Consider the following 16900-nt stretch of genomic DNA (forward strand, 5'->3'; position numbering starts at 1 on the left):
GTTGGATTCGGCGCGTTCTCGGCTGTCAGCCGCGTTTGGGCGGCCCGCGCAGCGCCGGTGCCCTCGGCACACACCGCAGAAAAATCGGGACCAGATTCTGCCGAAGAAGGAGAAACACCTTTTCGGTGCAGGGGGCCTGGGAGGAACGGGGCTGGCTGGCCGCGCGCCTCGGCGGTGCAGGCGGCAGAGCCGGCCTCGGCGGGGCCCTGCAGACCGGGGTGAGCCGGTGCGGGGAACAGACGCGGTGCCAAAATTCGCACATAACTGTTGACGGTGAAAGCTAGCAGCCGGAATGGTTTTCCACCCTGCGTGAGAGGTTTCCTGCTTTGAAGCTGTCGTGACCAGCGGGTATGGTCACCTGAGGACAGGCTGAAGTTTGGAGGTGTCCTCTGGTGAACGGTTCGTAACTTGAGGAAAACGGGCAATGAGGAATATAGGCTCAGCTCACAGTTTCACGCTGACTTTCTGCTGGACTGGTGATACTCTGTCAATAATAGCCTTTTAAGTAATTACAGAGCACCTTGTGTATTTTTGAGCCATGCGGAGGGATTCTTCTGTCACTAAAATGTTGCCACTTAAAACTCACGATACAATCTCTGCAGTACAGACAGGCAGATGAAAGAGGATGTAGTATGAAATAAAATTTAGAGGTGAATATAGGGAAACCAACACTCTGGGTGCAAAGGGCAAGGTGTATCAGCGGTGAAATGGAGTGCTAGCACAGCTGTATTGTGTCTCTGTGAAAGGGTCGTTAGAGCATCCCTCCTGAGTCTGACTGGGTTTTCGTTCTATCTTTTTTCTGGGATCTGTCTCCTAATTTTTAACAAGTTCTCATTGTGAGGGAATTGGTTTGACCTGGGGGCTGAGCGAGGTACTCCTGCAAAGTAAGTACTCTGCTTATGAAAGACATAGATCATAAAAAGTTTTCAGTAATTTACAAAAACGTTGTCAAGGGGAGCACTGGTGTGGGCATCTTCACGAAGTCTCCATATGCTTCTCCGTCTGTCAGCCTGTCTAGGGGACTTTGTGTCTGATGAGGTTTCCTAACAAAATGCAGCTTACTGTTGGTGCCTCGTGAGATGGGGGTTGTCAAGCCATGCAGCTACAGTTATGAATTGCTTGTTGTTCTCTCTCACGTGGTATGTATCTTGGTCTGAAGTGGAGCAGTCTCAAGGAAACCTATGGTAAGTGCTAGTAATGCTTCAGTAGATGTCTTCTGTCTTCCAACCTTCCTTCTCCCCCTCAAGCCACAAATACAGTCAGGTTACTCCAGCTGCAGTCTTCTGTGAGGTGCTTGGCATTCAGTTTTGCATCAAGCAGTGTCTCTCTTTCGACGCTTGTGTGGAACCGAGATCATTCTGTGTAGGGTGTCATACCACCATGCTTAACAATCTTGTGTGTCAGCATGGCAGTAAACATGGGCTTATGGAGTTCTGCTTTTGATAATAATTTGGGGTATGCAGCAAAGAATAGTGTTGCGTAGACTAAAGGTTACAGGAAGAAAAACTGGTGCACGAAATGCACCGGAGGAAGCAGCAGAAAATGGGAGTTTGTGGGAGTTCTGTACAGCCAAAGCAGCACAACAGCTGGGAGTCTTTTCCCCAGGGAAACTGTAAGAAAAAAAAAAGAGGTTTGGTTTTTTTTACTGCTGTGCAGCTGTGAGGGTTTTCCTGAAGAGGTGTGGGGTGATGCGGAGCCATCCTTGTGCAGCAGCCACCTTTGGTCTGTGGGCAAGAAAGCCTAAAGAAAAGGTCAGACCTCACGAGCTGTTTCCATTTCTGGCAACAAGAGGCAAGAAGTCACATGTGGTTCATTAATTCAGCTGATCTGTTGGCATCTATCCCAAGATGGTATTTTGGAACCCATTTGGCTGTTGTACCCACCACAGTATGCGCGCTTTGGTTTCAGAAGTGATTCTGATGAGACCCAAGGAGGCTGCTTGGTACTTGAATGCTGTTAATCTCTGAGAGAGGAGTAGCAGTGCTGAGGGTGGCTTGTGGGGTAGGTGTCATCTTCTCAGGAATTAGTTTGAAACTTCAGTTTCTGTACTGAAAAATGATACCAGCTTCTGGTTCCAAGCATATTTGTTGCCAGCTGACCTCATCCAGGCGTTCCACTTGTGTAGTCTGAGCTTCAAAACACATTCTTAGGGTGCTCCAGTAAAGTCTTATGGAAATAGAACCATCGAGAAGCAGATGCTCAGACCCTGTCCTTGGAACAGCAAGTCCCTACTGAATTCAGGAATGTAAATAGGAAGGAAACCAAATTCAGTCACCGTGAAAACAATTTTTCATTAAGCCTTGGCCTCAGTACAGGCAGCAGGAATGGTAGGATCTGTACCGAAAGGTGATTTTACATTGCAGCAGGGTTCTGGATCTGCAGCCAAGCCACAGCTTTGCGTTATTGTAAACTTAAACTGAGGTCGTGATTCATCTTGAATTTAGCTCAAGTGAATTTGCAGATAAATGTAAAGCCATTGCTGTTATGGGAACTCCTGGGAGCTGTGACATGTCTGGCTGCTAATCGTTTTAAATATTTCAGTCTTAATCCCAGGTGATGGTAGTCAGTGCCTAGGTAACCGAGATAGAATCTATTGACATCTCATTTGTGAAAGATGGAGGGAGATGTGCCTATAAAATGTACACGCCTCATGTCAAGAGATGGAGAGAAAAGGTTGTAGCTAATATGAAGGTCTCACTCGATATGAGGAATGTTGAGAAATTGCTTGAACTTCAGTAAATGAAATTAAGCAAAGTTTTCTTACTCAGCCATTTTATTCTGAGCTATTTTTCTTCCAGACGCCTACTCGTGATGATTCCGCCATCTGCAACAACCCCTGTCAGCGATGCTGCGCTCTTGCCAAGTGTGGCTTCTCAGGAAATCTGGAGGTCACAAGTTCCAGGCTATTCTGGATCAGTCACACGGCACATAAGTCATCGGGCCAACAACTTCAAGAGACATCCGAAAAGGAGAAAACGCATTCGTCCTTCGCCACCACCACCGCCAAATACTCCATGTCCTATTGATTTGATTGACTTTGGGGATCTCCAGCCTCAGAGGTCTTTCCTAGAACTCCTCTTTAATGGGTGCATTCTCTTTGGGCTCGAGTTCAGCTATGCCATGGAAACAGCCTATGTTACTCCTGTGCTGCTTCAGATGGGGCTTCCAGACCAACTGTATGGAATGGTGTGGTTCATCAGCCCTATATTAGGTAGCTTTTCATTGTGCTATTTCTTCCCTCTTGTTTTTTCCACCTCAACTGTTCCCAAGATTATTCTGTGTGCTCTTGAGGTTAAGGAGCACTAGCTAGAATTTTAGACAATGGAATGATTAAATATTCTTGCTGTGTCTTGCCTGAAATGGGCCAGGTGTGATCAAAAGTTCTGTTCTTTTCGTGGCTTCTCAGCCTCTTACATATTGTGTGAGGGCAAGCTTTGATTACTCTGTTCCTATGTGTAAAAACTAGCAAAAGAGGATCAGGGTATCCATTTATGTCTCTATGAATAAAAGCATACAGAGGCAGTTCCCACGGGCATGTGAAAAAAGCAGAGTAGGATTACCTTCTCCTGTTTAACTTTCTGAAACAAATGAAGTGTTCCAGTGGTGAAAGACCACTGACCGCTACTGTTATGGTTATTGGATTACTCGCGTTAGTGCGGAGGAGGGGCTGGGAGCACATCCGTTACTATGGGCAGAACCATAGGATGGGCTATCAGAAACTTTGTTCTGCCTGTTCTTGTACTCGTGGGATGTACTTCAGAACAAGAGAGTGGCTAGCCCTCTGCTCAGAGGCTGGCCCAGAGTAATACAAGCATCTTTCCAACTCGCATGTTTGCTTCTTGCTATCTTCCAAGCTAACTCTGCAGGGGACATCCCATTTAAGACGGGGTAAATGAAATAGCTTGTAAGGAACAGGGCGCTTTAGAACGTTTAACTGTCGCACTCTTACTCTTCACCTGAGGTCAAATTCTGCTGTGTTAATGATGCCACCTAAGCAGCGGCACATTGCATTATTCAGTCCCTGACCCGAGAAAAGCTAAGGCAGTACACTGCATGCACACCTGGGTGACTGGTACCCACTGGGGATATCACTGTGCCATGGTGTCCTGCCTTCAGCTGCCTTTTAAGGTACCTATTTTAACTTCCCTGTGAAACAGGCTTGTAGCAAAATGCTACTTATCGGTGATTCCTTTTTCCTAGGATTCTTGCTACAGCCTTTGCTGGGGGCCTGGAGTGACAGATGCACATCAAGATTTGGGAGGAGAAGACCCTTCATTCTGGTCTTAGCAGTAGGTACGTCTTTTAGAAACAATGGGTGTAATGCATGTAAAGTAGAAACACAGCACATCTGTCTCTTGTGACGTTCCCTGGGGTACTAGGCTGAACAAAATGTCTCTGAAGCGTTGGGTATTGTGGGTCTGAAGAAAGCGGTGAGCAGCACTGAGGCGATGCTTTGGCAGCTGGAGATCTGTACGTAAAAGCTTCTCTTGTCAGAGTCTGAAGAGATGATATTTTGAGGGTCAAGAATGTGTGTTTTTGACCCAAAACAACTCCAGACACTTGTAAAGTTGAACAGCGGAAAAGGATTACATATATCCTATAGGTCATGCTCATTCCCCAGACTGGGGTGATCTGAACAAGACCAGTAGTGCTCACTGCAAGGCTGTACAGGTAGTATAATGCTTTTAGAGTGTGATGGAGCAATGCAGGGTTTTTTTGCTTACAAACCATCAATTGATTGAATGTGATTTGGTTTTATTCCCAGGAGCATTGCTTGGGCTCTCGCTTATGTTGAACGGCAAAGATATAGGGAGTGCCTTGTCTGACACTGCAAATAACCACAAATGGGGGATCATTCTTACGGTCTGTGGTGTTGTCCTCATGGACTTCAGCGCAGATTCAGCAGACAATCCCAGTCATGCCTACATGATGGATGTGTGCAGCCCAGTGGATCAAGACAGGGGCCTCAACATCCACGCTTTGTTAGCAGGTATGCTTTCTTGGTGCTTCCCAGGTGATGTCAACGCTAAGTAAACAAGCCCTCCTGTGAGAAAGCAGAGTGTAGATCACTGGCCTTTTCCTGTATAAGCATAATAACCAAATATCTGGAGAGGTAGCACTAATTAACTTTGAAAACAAATTTCTGCTTACTGCAAAAGGCTTTTGTCACTACCAAACAAAACACAGTCCTGGGCTGTTGATCTGAAGGTCCTGCACATCCTTTATATGACCTGTGGAAACAAAATTATCCCTCAAGAGAGGAGGTTTGGCTTCCTGCAGCTGTGGAAAAAGCCTTTTTTAGTTACTTTGTTGGAGGGGAAAGCGCATACTGGGTGCTGTGATCCCTCATCGCCGTCATCTTCAATTGCTGTACTGCCCTAGTCTAGGTTTCCTCTCTGTCAGGAGACTGTTTCATGCTCTTGAATATGTTTGTAAGAAAGAAAGGATAGCATTGCAAGGCTTTCAGCACATGAACGGAGTGAGAGAGGTATCTGGTGCCCTCAGAACTTCCATGTTCATCATTAGTAGTGCAGTGGCAGTTTTGTACGCTGTCGGCATGTAGCTGAGTAATGAGCTTGCTATGCTTCTGAAGTGATTCGGTCTGTCTTGGACGCAGTTAGATCTGCGTTCCTCTAACTGAGTGAGGAAAATGGATTTTCACTTACTTTCAGGAAAACAGTCTTAGCTGACTGATTGCAGAGCCTTGCCACGAGGCTGGTGGACACTTCCGTTTTACGGACTGAAATAGCTGAAGGTAAAGTGGTTTGTTCTTGACAAAGAAAGAACTACCATTTTTGATTATTTGTATCATCACTTCTACAGCACTGACCTTCTCCCTCTTTCTGTACCGTGTTTGTACATCCAGACTGTCCTTGTGGCACAGATAACTGTGTTTTTTACTTAATTTAAATTGAAAAGGGGTTGATTAGTAAAACAGAGGTGACACATTGTATTCTATTCACAAATCATTAGACAAATGATGGTGTGCTGTTACAGACTTGCAGCATTGGCTAGGGAAGATAATCTCAGCTTTGTTTTTCCACCAGGTCTTGGAGGTGGCTTTGGTTATGTTGTTGGAGGAATACACTGGGATAAAACCAGTTTTGGAAAAGCTGTGGGAGGGCAACTTCGCGTCATCTATATCTTCACCTCAGTTATACTGACTATCACTACTGTGCTGACTCTAATTAGCATTCCAGAAAGACCCTTAAGGTCCTTTAGCAGGAAGAAAAAGGTGATGAAGAGTCCAAGTCTTCCCCTCCCTCCTTCTCCACCTTTCTTCTTTGAGGAGGGTGTAAATGAAAGCATTGCTTCTCATAACTCAGCTCATTTATATTCAAGTTTTACGAGTCCCGTTTCCCCCCTCAGCCCACTCACGCCCAAATACGGCAGTTTTGTCAGCAGAGACAATTCCTTGACAGGAATTAATGAGTTTGCATCATCATTTGGGACTTCAAATATTGACAGTGTGCTTATAGACTGTTTTACAAGCGGGCACAGTAGTTATTTAGCACTTCCAGCTAGCTTGCCCAGGCAGCCTATCAGTGTCAGCTTCCCTCATGTGCCTGATGGCTGCTACCAAGGAGAAAACGGAGTTCTGGAGCAAGGGGAGAGCAGCATAATGCCAGGGCCTGACGGCGAGGCCCTAAGGGTGGGCTCACTGGATGCGATAAAGCCACGGTCGCCAGGGATCCTGAAAAGACCTCAGACCTTGGCCATTCCAGATATCGTAACGGGACACTGTCCAGAAAATAGCAGACGAAGAAATGTAACCTTCAGCCAACAGGTAAGTGTGGAACATCAATGATATGACCGTGTAAACCTGAGCATTCATTTAATCTCTTCATATAGTTTTAAAAGTGCAGTGCACAAATCCGTCCTTAAAGAATGCTCGTGATAGTTTGCTTGTAAAAGTCACGGTGGGAACATAGTAGGTATGACTTGATCGGTAAAGTAGCGGGTAGGATGTGAATTATGACTGGCAGTCTGTCAACCACTGTTGTTAAGATGCCAGAAGTGGGAGCGTTCTACTATCACCAGGCCACACGTGAAACTTAGGTTGGTATTTTTAGCTCTGCTTCACCACCCAGGGAGCTACCACATGAGAGCAGAAAAAGACACGTTTCTATTGAGACTGTATCTTCCCTTTCCACAGAAATACCTGCAAGATAGGGCCAGGGATAGGATTCTCCCATGAGCTTCTCCTTATGGCAGTCATTACATCTGGTTCCATCAGGGAGGTGAGGTTTCCCTTACCCAGGGATAAGACTCTGACCTCACCTCCCACTGTTGGTGATAACTTGGAATGTCTGAGACCTCTGTATGCTGGCCCATTTTTTTTGATCCAGGATGAGGTAAACTGTCCTCTGTTGTTTTTTGGTTTGGGTTTTTTTGGGGGGTGTTTGGGTGGGTTTTCTGTTTGTTTTGTATTCTTTGTTTGTTGCTGTTGCTGTACTTTGACCCAGTTTGTGAGAGCAAACTTCATTAGGGCCAGGATTTTACATACTGTGCACGTAGAGATCAAGCATCAAGGTTAGCAAGCAATGAGAATGTATTTCAGTTAAAACCAGGCTCTTCTTTACTGTTGTCTTTAAAACTTCAGGAACCAAATTCACCTGAACAGCTCCTATTAAATGCAGTGGGGTTTATGCCTTCCCTATGCCAGCATCTGGATGTGGTTGCCAAATGAGAAGTGAAGAATACTGTTTCAAGTATACTGAAAGCTACAGCATGGTGCTGCCATTTAACACTTGTTCCAAGGCTGAACTTACAGCTTAGCTAAATACACTGTTCTTAAAGTCCAGGTCAACATACTGCAGCAGCAGAGTTTAACTTGTTTAACTAGTTGTGTGATATTGTATAGGTTTGCTCAAAGGATGTTTGAGGTTTTTCTGACTGTGTTTGTTGACCTGGGAGTTCTTATGGTACAGGTTGCTAATATCTTGCTGAATGGTGTTAAGTATGAGAGCGAGCTGAACGGATCAGGCGAGTCCTCTGAGCAACCACTCTCCATGAAACTTCTTTGTTCGACCATCTGCCAGATGCCCAAGGCTCTTCGTAACCTCTGCATCAACCACTTCCTAGGTATTCAAAAAGTGCTGTCTTGCTTTCACCGTGAAGTAGTCTACCTCAGGTGAATGTTTTAAAAGATTTTATCTATTGCTGCAGTGGCTGCTAACTAGAGAGGACATGATTTGTTTCATATACACTCACCAATAAGGTACTTTTCTGGTATTTAGTTTCTTAGAACAATGAGAAAGGAAAAAACAAAAAACCCACAACAGTAAAGCCTACATTCCTAGAAAGGGTATAACAATAGCCTAAATCAGTGCAACTGTTAAATGGAATGTTCACACTGGTATGAGAAATGACATTGAACTTGAAACTTACGGACTTTTTTTTTTTTTAAAAAACACTCTGAAACTGGCATTTCTGAGCAGAGAGACAAGATTAGTTGTATTTCCCTGCTTACAACCAAGACGGGCATTCACTTTCCTCCCCTTGACGGCATGTGTGTAGGGGTCCCAGAACAGGCTGTGAGGAGGCGCGGAACACCACACCGCAGGAGCGCCTGTAACTAGTGCACTGTTACCTGTAGTCTTACCAGGGCGTGACTGATTCTTAGGAAGGGCTTGCAAGCAATCCAGTTTACACAAAATTAGACAGAAGGTAACAGGTAATTAAAACTCACTAGCAGTGAAAGGAATTAAGAGACTGCCTGCATCGGTGACCTTGATGATGTTTTTTGAGTACTTAACTATCGGAGGTGCTCTAGAGGCTGCAACTGTGACATAAGCAGCATACCTTCTAGTTCTGTGTGGGAGGACAACAGCAATCTGAAATGACTGTGTGGTGAACCACACTGAAACTGAGCGTTTTGTCCTGTCAAAAGCTGAAGGCAGCTCAGACTGCTGTAATCTTGTTTGTCTGTCTTGCTAAACCAGTATTCTGTGGCCTGCAGTCAGCCTCTAGTCTTTAAAATCCGGAATGTCTTTGACAAATATTGTAGCATAATGCACAGAGAACAGCAGCCTCGGCTAAATGTGGCTGAATGTTACATAATACTCATGTTGTACCTGTCTTAAGTTGTGATTTTTAATATAGCTAATAGCATCCATGTAAGCTTACAAGGAGAAACAGATACTCTGCAATCCTAATAGGTTACTTCTGGCTTCTTTCAGGATGGCTGTCATTTGAGGGGATGTTACTCTTCTACACTGACTTCATGGGAGAAGTAGTGTTTCGAGGGAATCCAAAAGCGCCTCACAACTCAGATGAGTATCAGAAGTACAACGCTGGGGTCACCATGGGCTGCTGGGGAATGTGCATCTATGCATTCAGTGCTGCTTTCTATTCAGGTACTTTGTACAGCCATCTTAGCTGCTGCTGTGAGAAAGATGCACCCGCTCCTTAAGTGGCTTTCTGCAAGAAGTAGTCTGGCATTTATGTTGCGCATAGTCTGCCATGCAGCATAACTACTGAAGCAAAGCATTCTTTTTCACTGTGTTGTCTCTGCTAGCTAGCTTGGCCTGCACAGACAGCAGATGAGATTAGCAGTCCAGTGAAAATTTATCTCTGTTAGTATGTAGTTCCTTTTACAAAGTGGCATTTTCAATATATGTTGAATCCAGAAATACACACAGCCACCACAGGCACAGTTCTAGTGCAGCAGCACTTGGTGCCCTTGTGACCCTGGCAGAGCTCTCTGGCAGCATGCACGACCCCAGCACCTCGTCGTACGTGTCGTGCGTCTGCCCTGCCCCCTGCCATGTTCCCATTTCCCCCTATGGGACAGGGGCGCTGCCAGGCCTCAGCTCTGCTGTGCCCTTCACACAGGTAGGGCAGCAAGGCCGCGTTATAGCAGCAGGATTCGAAAGGGGTCCTTGGTGCTCACGCGTGAGCCGCCAGTTACTCGAAGTCTTAACGGTTGCTGCTGAGATGGGGCTGCCTAATGGCTGGGCTGCGGGGCCTGAAGGTGCACCCCTTGGCTCCACTAACCAGCGAGCAGCAGGGAGGACTACAGTTCACCCCGAGTGCTGTGCCGTTGTCTTGCAGCTGCGCTGGAGAAGCTGGAGGAGCGGTTCAGCACACGGACGCTGTACTTTGTGGCATATTTGGCCTTCGGGCTGGGCACGGGGCTGTCCACGCTCTCCAGAAATGTCTATGTGGTGCTGTCACTGTGCGCTACCTACGGCATCCTCTTCGCCACGCTCTGCACGCTGCCCTACTCCCTGCTCTGCGACTACTACCAGAGCCACGAGGTGAGCCCCGGGCTGGGGAGGGGAGAGGGAGTCCTGCGGCACCCCCTTACACTGTGTCCCCCACAGTTCATAGGCTCGCAGGCGGAGGGCATGCGGCGCGGGATGGGCGTTGACATCTCCCTGCTGAGCTGCCAGTACTTCCTGGCACAGATCCTCGTGGCCCTGGCCATGGGACCGCTGACGGCAGCTGTGGGCAGCGCCAGCGGCGCCATGTACTTCGCCAGCCTGGTGTCCTTCCTGGGCTGTCTCTTCTCATCCCTCTGCGTCACCTACGAGTCACCACCCACTGAGGAGCTGCCGCCCGCCGAGGAGCAGCGTCCGCTCTTGCCCCACACGCGGAATGAATAAACAGAAGCCGCCACAGCCTCTGCTGCCTCACTGCGTTGCCCTTGGTCTCCCCATCATGGTGCGATGGGCTCACACACCCCTGGGATGGCAGCAGTGGGCATGGCAAATGGCAAGAAGGTCTGTGCTGGCTTCACCAAGCTTTCCTCTGCCCATGGGAGGGCAAGGGGTGAGTCGGTGGCGCCTGGCACCAGTCATCAATCCCCTGAGGTGTCAAGGGCCCTTCTGTGACCCTGGGGCTGCAGCAACAGGAAGCAGCGGTGTCAGTGTGGGGCTGTTCTCTCCAGCTGCCCCGTCGTTCCTTGGGGGATGAGTGGCATTGTCCGGCCTGAGGCAGGGGACCTGAAAGTCTGGTGCCTGGGCAGGGCGGTAGTGAGCTGCGGGCACCGCTACTGCAGGAGCGCTGGGGCTGCAGCACTCCGCCAGCTGCGTGGGCAGAAGGTGCCATCTCATGGCCAGGGAGAAAGCCCTGGTCCTCGGTCATCGAGGTTAGTGGTGACTCTTGCGAGGCCTCAGGGAGCAGCAGGGCCAACCTGCAGGTCCCAGCCTCTGCCCATGGTAGACCCGGCTCTGGAGAGTGCTTTTGACAACTTTGGAAAGGCTGAGAGTGACTGATCTTGCTCAGGTGGTGTAAAGTGCTATGGCCAGGCTCCTGGGTGTGCAGAGCTCCCACCGGCAGAATTGCTCCACAGAGGCACTGTGGGGTGAAACCGCAGCGGCCTGGTTCCCAGACCTCACTCTGTAGGTTCTGGCTGTGGCCTACAGTGATGGTTGCTAATACGCATGTATTTCCTTCCACATTAGACTTAACTAAGACTACAAGGGCTTGTGATGATTTAGCAGGAGGATGGGTAGTTGTTCGTAACCCAGCTTTGGGGAGAAGGGTCTTTTTGCATGAATTGCCCTTGAGCAGAAGCTTACTCTCAAAGTTAGGTTGAGAATTTAATAAAAACAATTTGTGTGAAAGCCTGCAGCGCATCACCCATGCTTTTCATAAAGTTGTACCTTCTGATGTTTTAAAATCTGCATGGTGATTGGTGATTAAGTACTTTTCAGCTAGAGCTGCATCTTCTGGGTCTCACTGAAACTAGTAAAAGGGCTTTGGGTTTCATTATCTGAGAGAATTAATTATTTTGATTTTTGGAAGGTCATAACTGTGTGAGATCTCATAGAAATTCCAGTTAAGCCCAGGAGTCTTTTGAGAACCAAGATGACAACTGAAATCCAGTTAAAATTATTTCTGTGATCCCTGTCAGCCTGCATCTGTGTTTGGGTAGGCAGCCAAGGTTTACTGAGCCTGATGGGCATTTTGGTGTTTACGCGTGCTGTGCATGGCATTCTTGTAGAGGTTATTTTTGCTCACCTGATCCAGAAGGGTTTTCTCTGGAGCATCAGTCCTTTTAAATGAGTTGTACTTGACTGTTCACCTGTTTATTCTGATGCTTGATCTATGATGCCAAGATGAAATAACTTGTTTAATCTTTAGCCGTTGTGGCTTACTGTACTCCAGTGCTGCAAGCATAATGCACGACTTGTAAGAGCCTCTTGTTTTTATCCTCTGTCCCTGAGTATTACTTTTTTAATTATAATTTGAGAAGCAAGTTTCATGAGATTCAGTATTTACTTAAATGGAGGAACGCTACTGAAGTTACAAAGTCAAGCCCTCAGAGGTAAAGGACCGTCACACTGATGAGTCTATTCATCTTTCTTTTTTTCCTTTGGGCTTACGTAGTGTCATATCTGCAGGAGTATCTGTGATGTGCCGTTTCCTTAATTACAGAACAGCTGTCTCCAAGAATGGTCAGGATTAAACTGAAACAAAATAGCATGAGATACCGTACATTTGGCGCTTCTTATTTCTGACAATCTAAAGACTTGACTTTGGAGAATTTCTCTTTTCTTGTTGGTCTGCTGCGTAACCTTAATTTCCCTTCCTTATCGAACTTTTAAACTTAAATATTTTTTTTGGTCTCACTACCTAATGCAGTACTAGTTCTTAAAATGTTTTCTCCTCTTTTTAGCCAGCATTACTGCACTAGATGGATCTTGAGCACGTTCTTTTTCTAGGTAGCTGGAGTTCCAGATCATTTTGTTGCAAGCAAGAATCTTCAAAAGATTCACAGAATAGATGAAATCAATGTGTTTGGTAATGTTTGTCTCTGCTTCCATCTGTAAATAATATTATGAAATACATTTATGTATAGTTACAAAACTATTGCTATGCCCATATGCATTGTCCAATAGAATATATATTACATTTTCTATCTTACGGGATATGGACTTTATTTTGCGTATGTATTTATGTAGTGTTTACATACATAGTACTTTGAAGTCAGCATCAATGTATGTCATTTTGGGGCTCTGGGCAATACCGGTGGTGTCTGGAAAAAGCCCAGAGCATGCCACCATCACGCAGAGTTGGAAGTTACACCAAATCCGTAGAAATGAGGCACTGCTTACTTGCTTATTCTCTTCCTTTGTCATACAGCTTGTGTTTTACAAAAATTACTGTATGTGGTCACTGTTGAAATGTGAACTGCAAAGTGATGCTTACCTTTTGGAATCCAAATGCTTCAAATATTCTGTCTAAATCCGCAAGCTGCTGTTTAGAAGTAAGATGCATGAGTTTAGGCAGGAAAGTGATTTTATGCTGCGCTGTAGTTTAATCTCTTCAGCAGTGCCTAAAGGCTAATTTTGATTAAGTCTTTATCATTAAAAGTTGCTTGATGGCAATTATTTGTGGATGGTCATAAATGTATTTATAACACATACGCAGAAGTAGGGAAAATGGGGAGAAGGACGGAGAAAGCACCTAATAATTGTCTCGTGTTTCTAATTAAGCTAGCTGTAACCATTTCACTGTGTGTCTGCAGTTCACTTGACCTCTGCTGTGTCTCTCAAAAAAAGACAACTTACCGATTTTTGGAATTTCTGCTGTATCTTTGAATGAAGACAATAAGTCTTTTCAAGAATCAAATCGAGTAAAATTGCATGACTATATACAGAAAAAAAGGATATTGGGAATTATTTGGAAAGAGTTGTCTAGACAATTTATTTCCTACTAACAAGTTGTTAGTCATCTTGTACTCTGTAGATTTTATTAAAAAAATATTCTGTCTTTGGGTAAAAGGTGGCTTTCCTAATGTAATGTATATTCTCCCTCCCTCAGACTGAAAGACAGGGAGAGATTTTTTAGATGCCATTACCATAACAACGCTCAGTGAATTGCTTTAAGTACAGTAAACATCTTGAGAATTCTATGACTGCTGGAGCTGAAATGCCAAGGGCGATCTCCAGCATCTGTTTAATTTATCTAAATTGACATTTTTCATACTGCTGGTCGTTAAGACGTAATGATTCATTTAGCCTAGCTTTTCTGCTGGGAAGGTTTTTGTTGATGTGCACTAATGAAATGACTGCAGCCACTTTCCATTGCAGTTCCTCTGGGCCAGGCTGCTGCTTCTATAGCAGGGTCAGTGGAAGGGAAGGTGCTAGTGAGAGTGTGCCTTTGTTTAATGTGGCAAATTTCAGGCTGCAACACTCAAGACAACAGCAAAAGTTGTAGGGCAGCAGCAGGAGGACAGACTAGAGTTCTTTTACTAGAATCCTTAGTTTTGTTGGTTTCGCTGTCCATGCTGTCTCCTAATGGTCTGAAGGTTCTGGGAAGGCAGTGTTCTACACTGTATGAGTTCTTTGTGTTAAAAGCTGTGCCAACGTGCTCTCCCTCTCATATATCCCGTGTGGAAATGCTAAGTGCATGGAATAATGAGAATTTTTAGTGTATGCAGCTTATGCCTAATGTCCCCACCGAGTGGTATCCAAGGAGTTTTACTTTAGATCTGAAAGGCAACAGCATAGTCCAGTACCCAAGTAGCACTGATAGTTAACAGTAAACAAAGGGGAGACTGCTTCATCAGCTTGCCCAGCCTATGGAATACAGAAGTTTTCCTGCAGCAGGAAGAAAGCAGGCAACGAGTAATGTTAATCAGATGAATTCAGATGTGAAGCATGCACAGAGTAGGAGTCTGCAGACCGAGGAGCAGGCTGCAATGGGGATGATGCAGTATTCACCATGTATATAAGCTGTATGTCAGCTTTTTTGTTTTGTTTTTGCTTTTTCTAGGATCCAGTGATAGCTTTCTTGAACAAGGATAACAAATTTTGTTGCAGTAGCCAATGGAATAGCCAACAGAGGAATCACAACAGCGGAGCAGAAATGAAGATTTTGGTTTGTGTGAGTACAGCGCTAACCAAGCTTATGAGAGCTACTCAAACAATAAGGCATTTAACAGTATTGCTATCAAATGCTAGGAAGAATTATGATGTTAGAGATTTGAGCTTCATCTGTATATTTCTGTGTTAGCTTTTCCTGTGCAGCAGCCTGATGATACTCTACTCTGCTTCTGGCTTACGTTTACTCCTTGTATGCAGGTTTTACAGCAACTATTTGAGAATCATGCTTTAAAAGCTCAGTAAGCCTTTTTTTTTTAAAAAAAAAAAAAAAAAGCTTGGGCTGTCCTGTACTGCTGCACAGTACTCTGCATCTGTGCAGAACCGTCCACTGGCAGGATTGAGTTTACTGTGGCCTAGAGGCTGCGTATTGTTGCACAAACTATTCTTGTGATCCATGTGCAACAGTTCAGGAGCCTAAGAAAGTTACTTGTTTGGTCCATGAAAAGAGACCTATCACTTGCACAGACAACAAAAAGGTAGGTGAGGAGAAACACCCTCTCTTCTGTAAATCCCCTCTGATCGGTTGCACGTTGTTTCTCAGTGTAGCAGATGCCTTAGCGGGGGACTTATGAGAATAAGCAGGGCAAGAGAAAAGCCGAGAGGAGCCACTGTGGAAAGCTCGACTTCAGCACTGCCGGACTCTTCACGCTTCCTTCATTTACCTGGTGTCTAGCATGACTAACCCATCTGCATTACAGAGTGCTCCTGTGGCACTTCAGTATGCAAAAGGACACGAAAGCAACCGCTTTACTGCCTTTTTTATGATTGTAAGATGCTTTATGTAATAACAAAGTATTTTTCTTAATAGAAAACCACTAAACTATCAAAAAAACCATTACAGACCTCCCTTCTTGTCTTTGAAGCAGAAAGCTCCAGAAAGGGAAAGCTGTGTGGTATCTTTCGACTACAATAGGAAGAACAAGTGCAGATGCAAACCTTTACCTCTGAAGCAAGAAAACAGAGTAAGCTAGAGAGGTCCTAGAAACTGTGTACCAGTCACCATTTTAGAGAAAACATGACCTCATACGTATCAAATATATGGAAGGGGGGAGGGTATTAGAAAAGCAGTACCACCTTTCACAGTCTCATCCACTCCAAACAGTATTTTTTTGATCACTGAATCTTTCATCCGTAATCAGAAATAAAACCACCCATTTTCAGTATTGTGATGTTAAAAGGAAGCAAGATCCCTTCTTAAGAGTGTTTTGTCTGTTCTTCTATTGGGGTGGTTATGCTACAAGCCTTATCAGGATGCAAAACTGAAAACTTGTCCTTGCCCGATCTCTGTTCGTGTAAGAGTTGTGCCAAAGGAAACCCCAAAAAGCAAGAGCTGTATCTAAGGTAGGAGAGGCTTCAGTGGATTTCTTGCTTCTCAGGATAGGGTCAGCTATGTGATGAAGCAGTAACTCGTTATCTCACTCCATGCAAACTCCATTCCCTCTTTACCCAAGACTCCAGAAATCTTTCCCTTCTGCTCGTAAATTGAACAAATAGACCCAGAACCTCTCTGTAAAAACTAAACAAACGCAGCTGCAATCCCACTTTCATTTGTCTGTGCCAGGCCTCTCCTGGACCACTGGACTGTCCTATTAAATCAGAGTCAGGAGTCAAAACACTTGATGAGTGCAGCTGGCAAATGGAAGCTGGCACTAGTCAGGCCATTGCTGCAGAAAGCGAAATGCTAGAGCTAATAACGTGCCTTTAGGAAAAGCTGTACGTGCCTCCTAGAATAGTTCCATACCCACATTATAGTAAGAAAACCCCTTTTATATTTGCTGCACCCAATCTGGCAGCAACACTAATTTTTTCAGAGCGGAGTCTGGAGAGAGTAGCACACACAGAATGCAGAGTGTGCAAATGACACTTTAATGCGGTCAGGTACCCTGAGGGCAGGGCACAGCCGCATCCGGGCGGGCCGGCGCTGTCCTGGGCACCTCGGCAGCCCCTCGCCCGGGGTGTCTCTCAGGATGTGTCGCCGGGCCCGGGTGAGACGTCCGCAGCGGGCAAGACGGCCTCCTGCGCTCGCCGCCGCAGCCTCTCGGCGCCGGTCACCGTCATGG

The 16900-nt window shown here is 45.6% G+C and overlaps 1 protein-coding gene across 6 annotated transcripts in view; it reads left to right on the forward strand.

The window, feature by feature from the left end:
• Positions 1-14724, forward strand: part of SLC45A1 (solute carrier family 45 member 1) — a 16262-nt gene extending 1538 nt beyond the window's left edge. For 2 of the 6 annotated variants that reach the window (XM_026862836.1, XM_026862839.1), the window contains exons 2-9: positions 2799-3211; positions 4201-4293; positions 4766-4990; positions 6048-6787; positions 7932-8085; positions 9183-9359; positions 10057-10262; positions 10329-14724. In XM_026862836.1, coding sequence (XP_026718637.1) covers positions 2812-3211; positions 4201-4293; positions 4766-4990; positions 6048-6787; positions 7932-8085; positions 9183-9359; positions 10057-10262; positions 10329-10610 — 2277 coding nt within the window. In that variant the 5' untranslated portion in view covers positions 2799-2811 and the 3' untranslated portion in view covers positions 10611-14724. Of the gene's footprint in view, positions 1-52; positions 58-345; positions 350-388; positions 885-908; positions 1185-1554; positions 1752-2796; positions 3212-4200; positions 4294-4765; positions 4991-6047; positions 6788-7931; positions 8086-9182; positions 9360-10056; positions 10263-10328 lie in introns of those variants that run through there. The other 4 variants (XM_026862835.1, XM_026862840.1, XM_026862838.1 and 1 more) reach the window with 4 other exon arrangements.
• The last annotated feature ends 2176 nt before the right edge of the window (positions 14725-16900 follow it).

Source organism: Athene cunicularia (genome assembly GCF_003259725.1).
Source record: "Athene cunicularia isolate RWA chromosome 21 unlocalized genomic scaffold, athCun1 chr21_part1, whole genome shotgun sequence".
NCBI classification, from domain to species: Eukaryota; Metazoa; Chordata; class Aves; order Strigiformes; family Strigidae; genus Athene; species Athene cunicularia.